This window comes from Callorhinus ursinus, unplaced genomic scaffold (assembly GCF_003265705.2).
Source record: "Callorhinus ursinus isolate GAN/ISIS: 27379988/994484 unplaced genomic scaffold, GSC_fseal_2.0 scaffold20, whole genome shotgun sequence".
NCBI classification, from domain to species: domain Eukaryota; kingdom Metazoa; phylum Chordata; class Mammalia; order Carnivora; family Otariidae; genus Callorhinus; species Callorhinus ursinus.
Window position 1 is genome coordinate 1,760,343 of NW_027397082.1, and position 19,446 is coordinate 1,779,788.

Consider the following 19,446-nt stretch of genomic DNA (forward strand, 5'->3'; position numbering starts at 1 on the left):
TGCACGTTAGACCAAGGAGCGTCATCCTTGGGCTTCATAGTCAAAGGCCACACCATCATCCCTGGCTGGTGGCCTGAGGGTCATGACCTCAAAGCAGAGCCCAGAGGGAATTTGGCTTTGTTTTCTCATCACCTGTCACGAGTAGGTATATTTCCTTTAGCTTTAGTAATTTAAACCAGATGGACGCTCAAGATGCAAAGTTCACATTAACCATTAATTTGTCCCAGATCTCATAAGTTTTAGGAGAGACCCAGCCAGGACTCTGTGAGCTGGAGAAATGGATTAGAACGTAGTCCCTGGGAATGAGGAGCCATATCTCAGTCTTGGACAAAAGGGGGAGTAGGTAGGAAGAAGAGCTTCGGAGAAGGGTTCTCCCATTAGCAAAGGACAGACAGACTCTACTTCCAAGTGGACACATAACAGACCGAAGCAAGATGCCTATGCCCAGACATCTCAGGGTCTAGGGACAGAGAAGCAGGCAGAGGAAGAACAATCCTAGTTCTGTGTGGAAGGAACTTCATATAAAGACCCCAGGCAGGAACTGCATCTGATTTGCCCATCGCTGTACACCCGATGCTTGGCACACTGTGCTTGTTGAGTCTTTGGTGAATGAATAAATGAATGGACCGTATGCCTCATCTGGCATGTGAGGTGTCAGGTGTTGGGGGAGTAGGAAGAACTTGGAGGGAGGAGGTGTGATTCTGTCTTGGGCCCGGCAACATCCTGGACACAACTGGACTCCCATAGGTTGGCAAAGTGGTGCAGGAGATCCCCTAGTCAACCCAGTAAACTCTAATGACCCAGATCTGAGACTGGCAGATGGCCATATTCCAGGAAGAGATACTAACAAGAGCCCACGTTATTAAACATCACTTACCGATAAGCATCAACCAAGTGCAGCCCGTGCAATGCTGTGTGCTAGGTGCTAGGATTCATAATCCATATCTTCCCACAAGAAGATAGGCAGCCAGAGAGTCATGAAGAAATGCCAAGGAACTATGCAAAGCAGTATTAATAAGTCCAAAGAGGGGTTTCAGAAAACTGAATCACTCAGAGATCAAAGGTTAAGAGTCCTTCCTTTGGTCTGGGATGGCCAGGGACCTAGCCTTGTAGAGGACAGTTGGTTCCTGTAAGCAGAGCCGGAAAACACACAGGGAGGAGATCCTGGGTGAGGGCAAGAGTATAGGTGAAGAAGGTTAGGAAGGGGTTTGGAGGGTACAGTCGGTCCCTCTCCCTGGCAGAGCAGAGGGGCAAACCAAGGGTAGGCTCATGGTGGAGAGCTAGTTGTAGTATCCTGCCCACCAGAATCTGTCACCAAGATCACAGAATTAGAATCTTTGTGCCATGTTATGTTTCTCATTTGTGCTTGTATTAGAGATGCCTAGAAGGAGTTTGAAAGGGCAGGTGATCTCATTGCTGTAGTCATTAAGAAGCGACTTTGAAACATGTACCTCTAAAGAGCTGCCCAGTTCAACCTCCCATCTGATGCCTGAATCTTTTCTATTGGTTCTTCTCAGCTCTCTGCTCCATCTGCACTGTATTGGCTTCTGTCTCAGATTCCTGGTAGTTGCAAGTTGGCTGCAAGAATCCCAGCTTTGCATGCTCTCAGGATCAAATCTGGTGGGAACGACCTTGACCTTGATCCCAGCGCTCCCAGCCAAAGTGTCACTGAATGTCATTGGCACCGCCCCACATGAACCAATTACTGTAGCCAGGGAGTCGTGATGGATGGATTGTCTCAAGCCTGGATAACAGGCTTGATCCCTAAGCGGGGAGTGGAACCTTCACCCTAAGCCCCTGAGCTGAGAATGGAGAAAAGGTGGACCCACAAACGGGGACTGATACTTTGGAGTAAGGAAATTGTTTGGTGTGGAACAAATGAACAAAGGCCAGCACACCCCCTTGCATGCCAGACACAGGCAGATTGAAGACAGCTCACATGCCCCATGAGTTCCTGTCTAAGCCCAGATTCTTTCACCAATGAATGAGTTATCCTGGGTGTGCCGGCCTTTGTCAATACAGATTTGCAGGACTGCCTTTAACCAAAGCCGTGATGTCCCCCAAGGCTTGTCCTCTGTGGCCTGGTCTCTTCCTCCCCTCCTTCACTCCTGTCGCCAACTCTGTCATCTGCCCCAAGGATCTCCTTTTTCATTTACCAAAGTTGGCTCTAGCCTTCTTCATTATATCAGTCTGGATCAGGATATATTGTGGGCTCTCCCTCGCAGAAGAATTTATAATTTAAGGGAGGTCGTTCTTGAAGGGCAGACAGGTTCTCTCCCCAGTGAAAGGGGACTGAAGATGACATTCTTGGTATCCCAAATCCCAGAGAGCAGGCTGCCACTTCCATGGGTTTGGAGGTGGTTGGCTCCAGCAGCTGTACAGCTGTGGACATGTGCCAAATACTAGAGCTCTCCAGAAGTGCCATATTGCTACCCCAGCAGACAAATGAATTGACAAGTTGACAAGGGAGCGAAGAAATGAAAGCAGGTTAGATAAAGCAATCCAGTCAAAGCACCCGGGTGCCCAGCTTAGCAGCTCCTGCTGGGTCTTCATAAGACTTCCATGGAATGTGATGTGTTCTCCAGGGAAGGAAACATGGATCAGAGCTTCTAGCAGTTTCAGAGACTTGAGCAGTCTTTAGAGTCTCACTCAATCATAAGAAATAACATAAACATGTCCATCCCTTGCCTAGACACAGTGAGCACCATAGCTGTCATGCGTGAGACTGATCTTTGAAAAATCACATCAGGATGTAAACACTCAAATGCCCACAGCTTCCCCCATCCCCAGTGCTTTTGTGGCCACACGCATCTTCAAAGTGCCACTCTGGGGAAATCTCTCATATTTTGTATTGAGCTTATGAGCATGTCAAGAAAGTCCCCTTCATCCCTCCATAATCCTGCTTCTGCTCTTGGATCTTTTTTTAATCCTCAAGCAGTATCGTGCAGTACGATGATCCCATATTGACCAGACTTTTAGCTATTTCCAAAAACCAAAGCCACCTTTGGAGAACACAACTTTGCAACAATTTCTTATAACCTCATTTCCCACAGTTACGCTTTGTATGTCGATGGCAGCTACCTAACTGCTCTAAGATTGGGACATGGCAACAGATAGCCAGCACGGTGCCCTCAACTTCAGAGACCCACACATCCAGGCTTTCCACTGTGGTTGCCTGGCACAAACTTGCGGCTGTGCCTAAAACACCAAGGATCCAAGAGGAAATTCAGGAGAGGTCATCAAGTTCAACCTGGTCCATGAATGTCTTCCCTAATAGTTAATAAATATCTGTCTTCTTGAACACCTCCAGGGATGTGGAACTCACTCACCTCTCATTCCATTTCTGGAGAGATCTGGTGGTGGTGGTGCTGTTTGAGAAGAAGCAGCCTATATCCATGGGTCCAAACCGTGCTTTATAGACCACATGGGGGTGAATTTCATGCCTATTCCTCTACGTTACAACAGCCCTTTAATTACTCTACAACTAGAAAGAGAGAGACATGGAGATGGGGTGGGGTGAGGAGGGGAAGGAGAGACAGAGAGAGGCAGAGAGACAGAAAAAGAGAGAAGCTTTCTTTTCCAAACTAAATATTCTCAGTTCTTCCACCTTTTCAAGCTGTAATATTTATAAGACCTTTGAGGATATGGCACTATAGATTCAACACTGAAGTGCATTAAGCTAAATTCTACCTAATAAAAGAAAACGTTCCTGCTTCCAGGAAAGATATAAGGCACACTGAAAATGATTTAACCCCTTCCTGTCTTTAGACTACTTGTTATTCCGTCTAAGGAGAAAAATGTGTGAATTAATGACATTTTCAGGGGAAAAAAATATTCCTTTGCTTCTTAGAAGGCTTTAAAGTTAGGAACTTTCTTCCCTAGCAGGACTTCGTCTCTTATTTTCAAATTCATCACGTGAAAAGTCAGAATATCACTGCCTTTACTTCATCCAAAGAGAAATCTCTGTGTGGGAGCCACCCGCATGATTCTCACTGACATAGATAATGTGGCACAAATCGGGATCCTGGGATATTAGCACAGGGAAACAAATTGAAGATATAGAAACCGATGTACTCAGGGCACCAGCTGGTTCTGCTCCCTTGCTTAGACCCCGGAGTCAGGGACAGGGCCAGGGGCAGGACCAGAACTCCAGACCGTACTTCATAGTCCTGTGCCCTTTTGATGACATCCAGCCACATCTTGGTTGAAATCCTATTGTGGTTTTGATTTGTGTTTCTTTGATGGTGAGTGATGTTGAGCATCCCTTCATCCATGTTTGCACCATTCTGCCATCTTCTTTTGGGAAGGACCTATGCATGTCTTTTGCCTATTTTTAAAATTGGGTTTTCACTTTTGGTTATTGATTTGAAGTAATTTTTAATATATTCCGAATACTAGTCCCCTGTTAGTTATGCCTGTTACAAATATATTCTCTCCATCTGCGCCTTAACTTTGCATTTTCTTAACAGTACCTTCAGCATAGCACATACTAGTAATCTTGATGGAGCCAAATTTATCAATTTCTTCTTTTATGGTTGTTCCTTTTGTGTCCTAAGAAATCTCTGCCTACTCCACATCTGTGAAGATTTTCTCCTAGGTTCTCTTCTAGAAGCTTTGTAATATTAGCTTTTATATTTAGGTCTATATTCTATCTCAAATCAATTTTTGCGCGTGCCATGAAGTCGGGGCTGAGGTTCTTTTTTCCCCTTAGGATGTCCAGTTCTCTTTTCCAAACTCCCGCCTCGTTTGTAAAGAACACAACAAATCTTTGCACAATGAATTGCCTTGGCAGCTTTGTCAAGAACTGAGGATTTGCGTGGGCTCCCCTTGATTCTTTTCATTTCCTCCACCCATCTCTTTGGGGTCCTGCTCTGCGCTAGCCAAGCCCAAGGGATGTGTACAAATGTTCATAGCAGATTGATTCATTATAACCAAACACTGAGAAAAACCCACATGTTCATTAGCAGGAGAATGGATAAATCATGGTGTGTTCATGAAATGGAATACTCACCATTCAATAATAAAAACGAAGGAGCTACTGATACATGCAAATACAGGAATAAGTCTCAAAGGCATAATTTTGAGCAAAAGAAACCAGACATAAAAGAGAGCATGCCATATGATTCCATTTATAGGAGCTTCTAGAACAGGCAAAACTGGACTCTGGCGATAGAAGCAAACTGGTGGTTACCTCTAGGTGGAGACAAGAAAGTGGCACAAGGGAACTTTTGAAGGTATTATACTTAACTGAGATGCTAGATACATGGGGGCATACATTCGTCAGCATCCATCCAACTGTACACTTTAAATCTGTCTATGTATTTAATTGTGTGCATGTTACAGCTCAGTTTTTTTTTTTTAAGAGGAAGAATAAAAGAAAACCAATAGTTCAGAGGATGTTGAGGAAATTCTCAGTGGAATCCCTCAAGTAAACCGTGCCAACTCCTTAATGCATCCCAGTATTCTGCCTGCCACCGGGTCAGATGCACTCAGCAAAACCCGCCATGGTTCTCTCGAAGACCCAAACTGAACTGTTGCTTCTAGGAAATATTTGGAAGTGCTCCAATGCTCCTTGCAAGTTGGCGCTCAGATCATAGTAAAAGTTGTGGCCCCCACTGCTGATCGGATAGGACCGGTGAGCTCAGCACTTCCTGGCCATTCTTTTGGGGAAAACTCTTCATTTGTTTTCAGGCTCTTAGCCCCCATAGCCAGAAATCTTCCTCCGGTATCTTGATGTGCTGACCACCTTTCTACCTTCACAGGAAGGCATGGACAGCTCCGCCCAGTGTCACCTACATCTTGTGTCAAGGGAAACCAGCCTATTCACCCTGTCAGTCCTTTTCCCTCAACACCACCTCTGCCTTGTGAGTGCTACAAAAATATGCATGCATGGAAAGAAAAATGTTCTCCTTTATAAACCAGGTGCTCCAGGTCATAACTGCTCTCCTGGGAATGGAGTCCGCTGCGGGGCCTGTTCAGCAAGGGCCAGGGGAGCAGGTGTCTGTGGAGGATACGCGGGGAGGTAGGTAGGCAGGGCCTCTGACCCTTATCCACCCTTGCTGAAGGCTGTCATTTCACGTCTCCCAAGCTTCATTCATGTAGCAATGAAGGTTTTCCTCTTCAAAGATCCCCTTTTGGGGACGCCTGGGTGGTTCAGTTTGTTAAGCGACTGCCTTCGGCTCAGGTCATGAGCTCAGGGTCCTGGGATCAAGTCCCTGTTGGGCTTCCTGCTCAGCGGGGACCCTGCTTCTCCCTCTCTCTCCACCCCTTCCCCCTGCTTGTGCTCTCTCTCTCTCTCTTTCTCTCTCTCTCATGCTCTCTCTCTCAAATAAATAAATAAAATCTTAAAAAAAAAAAAACAAAGATCCTGTTTTGAGGAGCAAATTCTCCCAAGTGAACTCACACCTCAGGCTGTTTGTGAACAAAGATGTCTTCTTTTCCGTATCAGTCGGCTATTTGGAGAACGCTGGCCCTCGCATTGACTCCTTTGATCCTCAGCATGAGCTCATGTGGAAGAGAATGTTTGGTTTCGTTGTTGTTTTTGTTATAGCCACCTTTTTTTTTCTGTGGAAGATGAAACTCAGGCAGTTGCATGACCCACCCAGACCACTAAGATGGTGAGGCACAGATTAAAAGCGAAGGGCAAGCCTTCCCATAAGAGGTCAGTGCCCTTCCTGGCACGACATGCCCCTGGCCCGCACTCTCCCGTGGGGACTGACTGACTGCTAGGAGAGTGGACCTGAAACCCAGGACCAGTGCCTGGGGAAGGGAGGGAGGGTGTGTGGGATGGGGGCTTGGGGCATGAGTAGCAGGGATTGATGACAGGAAGGAAGGGGCGACCAAGTCCACGTTCACCTGCCCCACAGGTTGGCATATCTGTTCTCCAAGAACCTTGTGTATGCCAGGTCCTCAGAACGTCCTTGTAGCTGAAGCTACTTCAAGTCTTCCAGGCCAGCAGGTGAATCAATTACGATTTCTCTAGTAGTGATTGACAGAAAACCCCACTCAAGTTGACCCAGACGATAGTATCCAGAGGGAAACTCTGGGATCAGGCTCCGCTTGATCAGGAACTCAAACAATGTATGAAGCCTCGGTGTCTTTGGCGCTATCACTCACTGCTACTTTTCTATTCTCTCCATCCTCAGATTCTTCTTTCCCTCTGTGGCAAGTTGACTCTGGTAGCTCCAGCTTACAGCCTCTCAGCTTCAAGTTCAGCAGAGATAAAAGAGAAAGTGCGTGTGTGTTTGTGTATGTGTGTGTCTCAACAGCTTCTGCAGAAATCCTGACCTTTGCTCTGATGAGCCCAGTGTGGGTCACATGACCATTGTGGCTGAAGATGTGGGGTGTAATTATGCTGATTGGGATAACGCTGGGTCATAGACCCGTCTCTCAAACCAAAGGATGGAGAGAGGAAAAGGAGTAAAGCCTTAAGCTAAAGTCCATTACTCTGGGTGATCAGATATTGAAAAGGCAAATTTCAAATGCCCACCACACAAGATGCCCACCACATAGATCTCACTGGAAGATAATCATTAGCACAGGACTGCTTTTCCATTTCCTGTGATGTCCCCTTGAAAAATACCTGGCACAGAGTAGCTACTCCATAAATATTAGTATTTGTCATATGGAGTGACATAAAAGTGAATGAAGCTTCAAGCATTGGGGGAATCTGTTAACTACGGTATTACATGATATTGTCTTGCTCATCTCTTCCTTCAGCCAACCCAGATTTTAGGGAAGAGTTGGGTCCACAGCTACATCCAACAGCCACACCTGCCTCACCTGTCTGAACGTCCATTTGCCCCTTGAGCTTAAAGGAGACAACACGGTATTTTCTGTCACAGTACAGGTGACATTGATGAGTTTCATAAGGATATATATATATATATATATATATATATATATATACATATGAAGACTGCATTTTGGAACCCAGCTTCTAAAAAAGTCTTTCCACTCTTTATTCTCCTTCAAAGAAACTAAGGAGAGTCTACTGTAGGGGGACAATGTGTTTAGAACAGCAATGGATGGACAGACATATACCTTGCCACGGTGGTCCCAAACAGCACAGGGATTTCCAGAGCTATGGCCCTGTATCTGTACAGTCTTTTCATACATAGAACATAAAACTACCTCCTTCCTGAGAATAAAGTCTGCCTTATCTGACTTTCTGCCAACTTCTCCAGCTGTGACTCCCAAAGCTAGAAAGTTCCCTAATCATGATATATGTGTAATGCTGGGATTATAGTGAGTACACGAAACTCCCATAAATTATTTGTAAACTTTGGGGTATGTGTTTCTTTTTCTATGAGGTTATATCATTTTTAGCCGACTCTCAGAAAGCTGGCCTCTTGCCATCACAGGGGATCCCGAGAATGAAGCTAACATGGAGGAAAGCAGAGGAAAGATTTGGGGACCACTGCCATCGTATGAGGCCTCGAGACAAGCTCTGACTAACACTGTTAACAACACTTGGGCTTCCCAGTTATATGAGCCATCGCCTTCCTGGTTTTGTTTATGACAGCTTTATTAGGATTTTTTTTTTCTGTCATTGAGACCTGATTGAATCTTTCTATCTATTACATTAATCACAGAGCGTCTGCCAAATATCTGCCATGTGCCAAGGACCATGGAAGGATATGTGGGGGACACAGACGTTACAGGGGCCACAAGGGTTCCATCAGGAAAGCAAGATCAACATCCACAAAGCAAGAGGCTAATGACTGAGTGCTACAGTAAATGGTACACGTTGGGAAAATAGTTAAAAGTGGCTATTCTAGGGGCGCCTGGGTGGCTCAGTTGTTTAAGCGGCTGCCTTCGGCTCAGGTCATGATCCCGAGGTCCTGGGATCGAGCCCCGCGTCGGGCTCCCTGCTCCGCGGGGAGCCTGCTTCTCCCTCTCCCACTCCCCCTGCTTGTGTTCCCTCTCTTGCTGTCTCTCTCTCTGTCAAATAAATAAAAAAAACATTTTTTAAAAAGTGGCTATTCTGTCCATCCATGAGTCATAGAATAAAATCCCACTCCAGAGTGACTCCGTCCCTCCTTGGCCTCTAGTGGTCACGTGCGTGACCAGGAATGGTCAGTGCAGGAAAGTAGGAAAGAGTGATGTCACCAGCCCAAAGCTGGTCTCTTGCCATTTTACCTGAACTTCATCTCCGTATTCAATTCACAGGTCTGTTTTATAACTTTCCAGGACACAAGATGTTCTGACACTTGAGTAATAAGTGATATTCACAAGATGTTTTCCCCTTCTCCATGCAAAGGATGCTAATGAAAATGGGTGCCATATCTCCCCTCTTCCCAACCTTTGTCCAAGTAGGAAGGTGACAGCCCTCCCTCCCTGGCAAGTTCCCCATCATTAGATCTAAACGCTGACAACATCTTTAATCTACACAGGAAAAAGCAATGTGGAGAGGCCCACAGCCCAGAAAACTTTCTTTGGTTTTGTCCTGGTAAGCGGAAACAGGTCTATGATAGGCCAAGGTCCCAGCTGTCTCACCAGGTAGGGCAGCCAGGTATCTCTGTAATCACTAAGAGTCATCTCCAAAGCAGGGACCTTGGGGATGGGGTGGCCACAGGGGTTTGGCCTGCACCAGCAAGAGCTGCACTGGTGTTTTTAATGCAAGCATTCACAGTTCCAAAGAATTATTGGCAATAGATAAAAATTGGGAGACATTGGACCTCTGTGGGAGACAGATGCTGTAGATTCTACACATCGAACGGCTTGTTTAAAAAAAAAACAAAAAACGGAAACATGATTGTACATGATTCTTCACCAGTTTTTACCAAGTCCTACCGGCATGATGTAGACAAAAAGACATGCTGTTCCCGGGGGAGAAAGTCCCTCATTTCCAGCCTTTTCTCATTTGCGCCATTAGGAGCAGTTGATAAATTCACGGAGGGAAGGAGGAAGAGCACACGCCTTGCAATTAGGCCCGTCAGAGGTGTGGTTTTGATGAAGCCTTGGAATGGGACAGACCTGGGTTTGAACCTCAGCTCTGTCCCTCCTTCACTGTGTGACCCTGGGCAAGTGACCTAACCTCTCTGTGCTTCGGTCTTTATAAAACGGTGGTGGTTATTAGAGCCGCCTCGCGGCGCCTTGGGGGCGCTGGGCGAGACGAAGCTCGTAGGCGCTGAGTGCCGCGCGTGGCTCGTGGCCAGTGCTGGGAAAACGGAGCGGCAGGTTTTGCAGATGGAAGGAGGGAGGGGCTGCCATTTCTGCGGGCCGCGTGCCAGAATGTGGTGCTTTCAAACCTGGCTCTGCTGCAGGGCTGTAGTCAAATGGGTGTTGTTTTAAAATATGTTTTAACCACTTCAGAAGCTGTAATAAAAAAGAACATACACCTGCCTGGATGGCATGCTACATCTTAACACATCCGGGGAGCTTGGGTGGCTCAGTGGGTTAAGCCGTCTGCCTTTGGCTGGGGTCGTGATCTCGGGGTCCTGGGTTTGAGCCCCGCGCCGCCGGGCTCCCTGCTCAGTGGGGAGCCTGCTTCTCCCTCTCCCTCTGCCCCCCACCCTGCTTGTGCTCTCTCTCTCATGCACATTCTCTGTCTCCCTCTCAAACAAAGAAATAAAATCTTTAAAAAATAATAAAATAAATCTTAACACATCCAAGAAAGCCAGCGCGTGAACTGGTGCAGCCACATAAGCTCATTTTCGTGCAAACTTTGGAGAAAACCCTGTCTTCCTTCTGACTTTCGGGGGAAGGTGGCATGATTAGGAGTACTGCACTCTGCACTGGTCGTTTGACACTTTCTGGGCTCTGCACATTCCATTGCACCAGATGCACAAATGCAGACACCACTGTCTGCCCAGTGCATGCCCTTGTCACTTTGCAGCTGTCAGCTGGGCAGCAACAGGTGAATGCACAGGCATTCACACCATGCAAACTGGACAAACGTCCCATCGAGGTAACCCCGGATGCCGGAGCTAAGTTTCTCATTTTCCAGAAGGTTCCGCTGCTTCTTGCTTAACTAAGACTCCTGGAATGCAAGTGGTGCTGGTTCCAGACCTCGGGAGCTTCCCCGCTGAAACTGGCCCCCCTCCTTGGAGGCCAGGGAGAGCAGGACGGAAGAGGCAGGCCACTCCAGGTGGAGAGGCGGCACATTTCAGAAGCAAAGGAACTTATATACGAAGCTGGGAGATGAGTAGACTTCCAGACCTGCCTGCCAGAATCTTAAAAGTTTATATAGAGGCGCTAACTAGGCTCAGTCACATGTGCTGTTTCTCTCCAGGCTGTGCTCTTGAAAATGGATCCCACTGCGAGGACAGCAGGCAGAATGTGCATTCCAATGACAGAAGAGGGGGTGAGAAGCCTTCTCGATGTCCTGCTCTCGGGTGAACCGAAGGTCACATCCTCTCAATGACCTTCCCCAGCAAGTGGTTATCAGATCTTGTTAACGACTCAGTTCTGAAAAGAAGTTACTACCCATCTCTCATGCTTCTGGAAGTTTAACTGAAGAATATATACTGTGATTGCACAGTGATATCTTAAAGATTTTACTTATTTGAGAAAGAGAGAGAGCGTGAGTGGTGGGGGCGCGGTGGAAGGAGCAGAGGGAGAGGGAGAAGCAGACTCTCCACTGAGCAGGGAGCCCAATTCGGGGCTCGATCCCAGGACCCTGAGAGCAAGACCTGAGCCTAAATCAAAAGTTAGATGCTTTACCTACTGAGCCACCCAGGCGCCCTGTGCAGTGAGATCTTAAAAATCCCTTGTTAGCATTTGTAACTACGTACCTGTGTGAAAAGAGAATTTTGTCTATCTGTGCAATCCAAACAACACACAGCGTGAGTGGGATGCTGAGGGGAAAACAAGTTGCTGATCTCCCAGCCATAACAATAGTTAGTTTGGGTTCCTCTAGAAGCCCACCCTGAGACAAGGGTGTGAGTGCTTGTAGCTTATTTAGGAAGTGATCTCAGGAATTCCCATGGGAAAGTGAGTACATGAGTCAGAATAGGGAGGACGGCCAATGCAAGGTCGTCATCAGGCAGGTGACACTGTGGGCGGTCCCACTGGAGAACTGGAGTAAAGCGTGTCTCCGAGTCGCCCCTGATCCTTGACCCGGGAGCCAGGGTTCTACCATCTATCAGTAGATGTCACCCCTGGGACACCAAGAGGGTACTTCTGGGCACTTCTGGCCTTTTCTGAGCTCTAGCCAAGCAGGCGACAATGACCAGAGAGACGTCAGCACCCAGTTGCCGGTGTTTGCAGCTGGAAACCGGGAGACCGTTATATAAGAGATGGTGAGTACGGGCGTGGGAGGGGGGCGCTGGGACAGTACCTGCTACTCTCCCCCTCCACAAATTTTAATAACGGTTCCAGGTGCCAGACACCTTGCCCACAACACCTCACACGATCCTCATGCCAACCTCATCCCTGTTTCACAGATGAGAAGACTGAGGTGTAGAAATTGAATGACTAGCCCTTTGAGGCCATCCAATATACTGTAGACCCAGCCCTCGGACCCAGAGCTGTCACTTCAAAATCTCTGTCTTTATCACTCTGCCAGATGTCAGTCTTATTCATTCTCGTGTATGATGTTAACTAGCTGGTTACTCCGTTTTCTATCCCATGGCAGATGAGACACAGAAAAAGCCACAGAGATGCGGCAGCCACGTGTCAGCGCTCAGAGATGGCAGGTGCAGCCTTGCTGTGGCCCCGCTTGGCCTCCTGACAGAGGCCCCACTAAAGTAATCACATCAAGCTTTAAAAGCTCCTCTTTTCGAAGGAACATAGGCATGTAATGTGGTTTCTGAAAGACTTCCAACAAGCATCCTGAGCAATGTCCAAGTTCGTGCTCTGGAAGAATCTATTTCCATGATCTGGATTATCCAGGCCCTGGCAGAGCTGGGGAAATGAGGTGTTACAGTTGCTCATAATGGAAGCTCTAAACCAGCTGCATGAGCTCAGAACCCAAGAAGAGAAATGGCTGAAGGGCCGAGGGGATCGTTTTGGGGGGAAGGCTGTTTGGCCTCTCGGATTAGCAAACCCTCAGGCCAGCCAGAGGGCAGCAGGGACAGGCCTACAGCATCTGCGCTGCAGGGGCTGAGGCCAGTTTTAGGGAGAGGCTATGAGACCAAGATTGAATCAAGAGGGGAGCGGCATAAAGAGAAGACACCTCCTTTTATCTTCAAAGCCATTTTCAAAACCTGAATTCGAAAACAGCCCAGCCTCTTGGGAAGTGTTGCCCAGGGGCGGCTTCTGTTGGCCAGTTTAAAGGGGGGAATGAGGCCAAGGCACCCTGAAGGGGCCAAAACCAGAAGGAAAATCATCCTTTAAAGCAGGTGCTCTGGTCTGACCACCCACCACTGCTCTAGAGAGTTCTACAACTTTGAAAACCTTCCCTTCAAACAGAATAGGTTGATGACCATTCCCTTCCATCACAGCCTTGGAAACGGGAGGCATAGAACACTATGATTCTCATCTGATTTCTTGCTCCTACAGATTCATTAGCAGGTGGGAGGGGAAAATCCCTGCAAGTTGCTCATAAACAAGCCCCGCCCTGTGATGCAGGTCACTGCTACCTGGTGACTCTCATATCTATGACAGGATAAATCTGACAGACAGTTAGGCAAGCAGAATCAGCCTCCCACTTGCACGTCAGATAAAATTCACCAGAAATTCCCTTCCACCCCGCCACGGTTTAGCAGACTGCGATTACACACTGTGAACAAAGTAAAGGCAACACACACACAGGAAGCGACATACAATGCAAAAGACTGAAGCTGACAAGAATATTGTTGTCTCTGTCCCCATTATTACTATTTTCTGTGGCTTCAAATCATGTGATGGAATTTTTTTTTCATATGATGGAATTTTTAGATCTCCTTCAATTGGGAAAAAAAACACCACTGACAGGATTTGCTAAATGCCTCCTTGCGGGGGGAAAAGGTGAGAACTTCTAGCCTGAAGGGTTTCATAAGAAAAGTTGGCCCCAAGAGAAATTATGAAGTGCTTGGCCCATGAAGAGTTTAGCCACATGCTCAGCCCATCTCCTGATGAGTGTCTCTCGAGCAACGGACAGTCCCTTGCTAGCTCTGGAATATCAGACCAGACTCAGCAGAGGAAGATGGAAGGGGGTCATTGTTTTTTATTAAAATCCCCTGCTGGATGGGAATAGCCCTGTGCTTAACTCACTGAAACTACACTGTGTGTAATCATTGTTTCAAGTAACATCTTCTTTCATTAAGATATAAGTGTCTATAAACTTAAGTGTCGAAGCATATGGAAATTGCTGTATGCTCAACTCATTGAAACGACACTGGGTATGATCCACCTTTCAGGTAAAATATTCTTTCATTAAAATATATTTGTTTGTAAACATATATGTTGAAGGATAAGGGATAGCCCTGTACTTAACTCATTAAAACTACAGTATAGAAAATAAAAAGTATAAAAAGTAAAAATAAAAAAATAAAATCCACTGCCGGAGGACTGGGAGACCCACGTTGTGAGCAGTGGTATTCACAATAGCCAAAATGTGAAAGGAACCAAGTGTCCGCCCAGGGCTGAATGGGTAGGCAAAATGGGGTGTATTCCACACTATGGGATATTATTCAGCCTTAAAAAGAAGGAAATATACACACTATGGCATGAATGAAGCTGGAGGACATGAAGCTGACTGAAATAAGCCAACACAAAAGGACACGGATTATGTGACCACTCAGATGAGGTCCCTACACTAGTCCAATTGGTGGCGTCAGAAAGTAGAATGGTGGCTGCCGGGGACTGGGGAGGGGAGAAAGGGAAGTTAGTGTTTAATGGGTGTAGAGTTTCAATTTGGGGAGATGAAAAGGTTCTGGAGGGGATGCTGTGATGAGTGGACAACAGTGTGAATGTACTTAATGCCACAAAACTGTGCACTTAAAAAGAATCTAAGTAGTAAATTTTGTGTTATTTATACTTACCACAACAAAAAAATCCCCTGTGGGAACAATTTAATGTCTTTACATCAACCCAAGAACCAAGCACAGCAATGATTCCCAGCATCCCCCAAAACTCATCTTGTTTACCCCTCTAATTCTCATTTGCATACATTTGCATTCTCATTTGCATGCTCACCTCCTCTTTCCTGTGGCTGACAGGTGGTCTTCCTTGGCAACTGACTTTTTCTAAGTTGGAAGCACCAACGGAGCAGACTTTCCACTGGATGTAAGAAGTTAGGGGGAAAAATTAAAACAAAAATGGTTATAATATTGGAACACTCTCAGCTTCTCATTTTAAAAATTTGGCATAAAAACTCATATTGGGTTGAACTTTTTAATATAGAATAATAAAAGCTCTGATTTTTTTTTTAGTTAAAGATTTTAGGCACGCGCAACTTTCTGTTAATAACCAAAGAGCAATTTATGTAATTTCTCATGATACACAAGAAATTGAAAAGGTCAGAGAAAGGGACAATGTTTCGAAGTTCTCTACATGTTATAAATTCATTCTTTGTCTTCATGCCATCACCCATATCTATCTGTGGCATTTTTTCACTCTCCTCCTTTCAAAAGGGACTTCTGTGCCAGCAAAAAATTACACAGAAGATCCTAAAAAAATAAAAGCAAAGGAATATCTCCCTTTAAAAAGAGACAGAAGCAAGATTTTCGAAAGTGTGCTCCATGAAGTATCTATATCAGAATCACTAACGTGCTTATTAAAAATGCAAATGCCCTACTGAATCAGAATTTCTGGAAATGCTGGCCCTGGATCTGCTTTTTATTAAATAAGCCCCCTGGGTAGCTAAGTGAAGGCCTGACTGAGGCAAGATGATGGGTAAGAGAAAGTTTGGTTTTGGTCCCTAAGTTCTCATGTCAAAAGACTGTCTAAGTGAGGAGCAAACATGCCCCAACTCCCCACTTCCAGTGCTCTGACAGGCTCCCATTGGTTGGCTTCGAGGGGGACAGCAGATCACTGCTCCCTCAGGACCTTTAGTTAATGAGGACAAAAAAAAAAAAAAATAATGGCCAACCTAACACTAGAGTTTCAGTTTGGGGAGAGGAAAAGGTTCTGGAGTGGATGCTGCGGCCAACTGTCCTCCTTCAGCATCTCTGACCTCGCTTCTCTGGGGGTTGCCCTGACCAAAGCTGCAGCCAGTTCACGCCCTGTTCAACCAGCGTCCCCATTCCAGGTCCACTGGCATGTCTGGACTAGGGTGGGCAAATGGATCTTCATCTTGAAGATGAAGCATGAAACGTATCAAGCACTGTTTGTGGATACCTTGAAGGCTGTGGCCAGGGGAACGTGGAGTCAGGGACCAGCCTCCATGGATTTGCAATGTCTGACACAGGCTGAGAGGCACAGGACAGCTTCGGGTTTCCAGTACCCCATCTCTGCTGTTGAATTGCTTTAAGACAATGCTTTTCATGCCTTTGTGAATTATTTGCTGATTTATGTAATTCCAAGCACTTATATAGCACTTCTGTGGTCAAGATAATCTTCTAAGTGCTTTATAAATATTAACTCATTTCATCCTTATAACAACACCAAAGCTAAGACTGTTTTTAATCCTCATTTAAAACTGAAGCAACTGAAGCACAGAGAGGTTCAGAACTTTGCCCACAGTCACACAGTTGATAAATGGCAGCTCCAATTCAAGCCAAGGCAGTCTGTCCTCATAATTGGCACCAAGCTATTTAAATAGGGTATAGATGAGTTAATGGCAAAACAAAGTACATCAATAGAAACAGTGTATTAAATTCTGGTTACTGTTGCATGTCCTCAGGCTCACTCTCTCTTTGTTGCAGGAGGAGATTAAGGAGCAGTTTTGGGGAGTGTTAAAAAAAATAGTACAGAACCAAAGCTTCCTCACTGATATCACCAGAACTGAAAGAGATTTGTAAAATGAGTAGCTTTCTTACTTCGTGGATCAATGTTATTTAATGCCACAAAAGGAGCAATTAGGGCTCCCTTTAGGAAAACAACCTAATGACAAATTTTTGCTTTGTGCTTAGCACATGTAGGCAAGAGTAGTAAAGGGGGCAGGTTTGTTTCTTTTGTTTTGTTTTTCTCACGGTTTAAACTTCTTCTTGATAATCACGTGTGCTATTAATTCACTGAAAAGATCTAACTTTTTTTTGTGCAAAAAGACATCTCAGCTCTAGTCACATGATTGGGAAATCTCTACAAGTTGGGTCCAAACTCAGAAAGTGCTTATAGTTGAATATTTCCAGTCAACACACAATCATGGGTTGATATTGCTCTAGGACGATGGTTCTTAACATGTGGTCTCCGGGCTAACAGGCGCAGCATCACCTGAGGACATGTGAGAAATGCACATTTTCTGGCCCACCCCAGATCTATTGAATCTAAAACTGTGGACTAAAGCCCAGCGTTCTGTGTTTTATTATTTTTTTAAGATTTTATTTATTTATTTGACAGAGAGATACAGCAAGAGAGGGAACACAAGCAGGGGGAGTGGGAGAGGGAGAAGCAGGCTTCCCGCGGAGCAGGGAGCCTGATGAGGGGCTTGATTCCAGGACCCTGGGATCGTGACCTGAGCTGAAGGCAGACGCTTAACCAACTGAGCCACCCAGGCGCCCCGTGTTCTGTGTTTTAACAAGGACTACAAATTTGAGAAAACCGGACTAGAAAAGAATAGCCAAATACAGTGCACACCACAGTAAAAACTGTTAAGTCCACTCCTTGCCATCAGTTAGACTTCCAAGAGCCCACCTGGGATCAAATCCTGGCTCTGCAATTTACTGCCTATGGGGACTTGGGCAAGTCATTGAACCTCTTGAAATCTCAGTTTCCACATCTGCAAAATGGGAATACTAAGACTAATCTCTAGGGTGTTACCTAGACTAAATGGGGAGAGTACACTGAGAACAATGACATGCATAGACCAGGACAAACGTTCAAGATATGTCTATGCTGGTGTTATTACTGCCATTGTCTTTATGGGTATAGTAACATTTGATAAGCAATATTTTATTTTTTTTTATTTTTTTTAATTTTTATTGTTATTTTAATCACCATATATTACATCATTAGTTTTTGGTGCAGTGTTCCATGATTCATTGTTTGTTCATAACACCCAGTGCTCCATGCAGAACGTGACCTCCTCAATACCCATCACCAGGCTAACCCATCCCCCTCCCCCCCTCCCCTCTAGAACCCTCAGTTTGTTTTTCAGAGTCCATCATCTCTCATGGTTCATCTCCCCCTCTGACATACTCCCCTTTTCTTCCTCTCCTGTTATCTTCTTCTTTTTCTTTTTTCTTAAAATATGTTGCGTTATTTGTTTCAGAAGTACAGATCTGTGATTCAACAGTCTTGCACAATTCACAGCGCTCACCGTAGCACATACCCTCCCCAATGTCTATCACCCAGCCACCCCATCCCTCCCACCCCCAACCACTCCAGCAACCCTCAGTTTGTTTCCTGAGATTAAGAATTCCTCATATCAGTGAGGTCATGTGATACATGTCTTTCTCTGATTGAGATAAGCAATATTTTAAAAGGATTGTGTCCTGGGTAGGAATTCTGAGACAAAAAGAGGTATTCCAACTCTGCAAGTCAGAGGGTATCCAGGCAAAGGTTGTAGACCAAGCCCATCTTGTTCAAAATATGTGACTGGCTGCCCAAACCCATCCACTCATGGCCTCACTATTATCCTAGAGCACCCACGTCCCTGGCTTTGAAGATCCCTAGAATGTAGCGATGACCCTTTCAATAGACACTTCCAGCCAGATCCTTCTCCAACCAAGGAAATCTTTGAAGAGAGTGAATGGGGGAGCCCATGAGGGTAGCATGAAGAACAGTTTGGACAGGGACAGGGATGAGGAAGGAGGATGGGACCATTCCCAGAGAGATCCCAGCTCTCCCTCCACCCCACCGCTCCCCAAACTCCTCACCTTTGCCCTTCCAGAGCCACCTTGATCTGGCCTTTAAAATGTGCTACTCTCCTGTACCTGGCCACATACCTTTCCCTTATATCCTCCCACGCAGGCTGGAATTTTCCAACCAAAACTGTATGAAAACCAAAGGAGAAAGAAGGTGGGAGAAAAAGCAAAATAAGCGTGATCGAATCAGAGAAAAACTACAAACCCCAGAAAACCAGCTCAAGAAGCTCAACAAGTCCCTGCTGATTGGTTTCTTTCCATTAAAATGGAATCACAGGGATGCCGAAAGACAGATGTCATTGACTGAAGGGAGCCAAGTTGATGGGCAGGGTCTTTTTCTATGTCATCTGAATTTCTGACCCAAACCACCACCTCTTCGTTTTTCTTTCACTGGCTGCTTTGGGCAAGCCAACCAGTGGCAAGTAAAGTCGGGACACTTTGCATAGAGGTGACTTGAACCACATCTGAAGGATGAGAAAGATACATCAGATAAAGGACAATCATAATTAACCACAGCTGAGTACTTTGTGCCAGGAACTATGCTGAACACATTACACCCATCACCTCCCTTAATCCTCACAACAAACTGACAAGGCAATGTTAGTAATAACAG

At 45.8% G+C, this 19,446-nt stretch overlaps 1 protein-coding gene across 2 annotated transcripts in view; it reads right to left on the minus strand.

Moving 5' to 3' along the window:
* PLPP4 (phospholipid phosphatase 4) overlaps positions 1–19,446 on the minus strand; it is a 155,754-nt gene that overhangs the window by 121,640 nt on the left and 14,668 nt on the right. For both annotated transcript variants that reach the window (XM_073904536.1, XM_073904535.1), the window contains exon 3: positions 15,064–15,147. In XM_073904536.1, the coding sequence (XP_073760637.1) occupies positions 15,064–15,147 (84 nt within the window). The remainder of the gene's footprint in view (positions 1–15,063; positions 15,148–19,446) is intronic.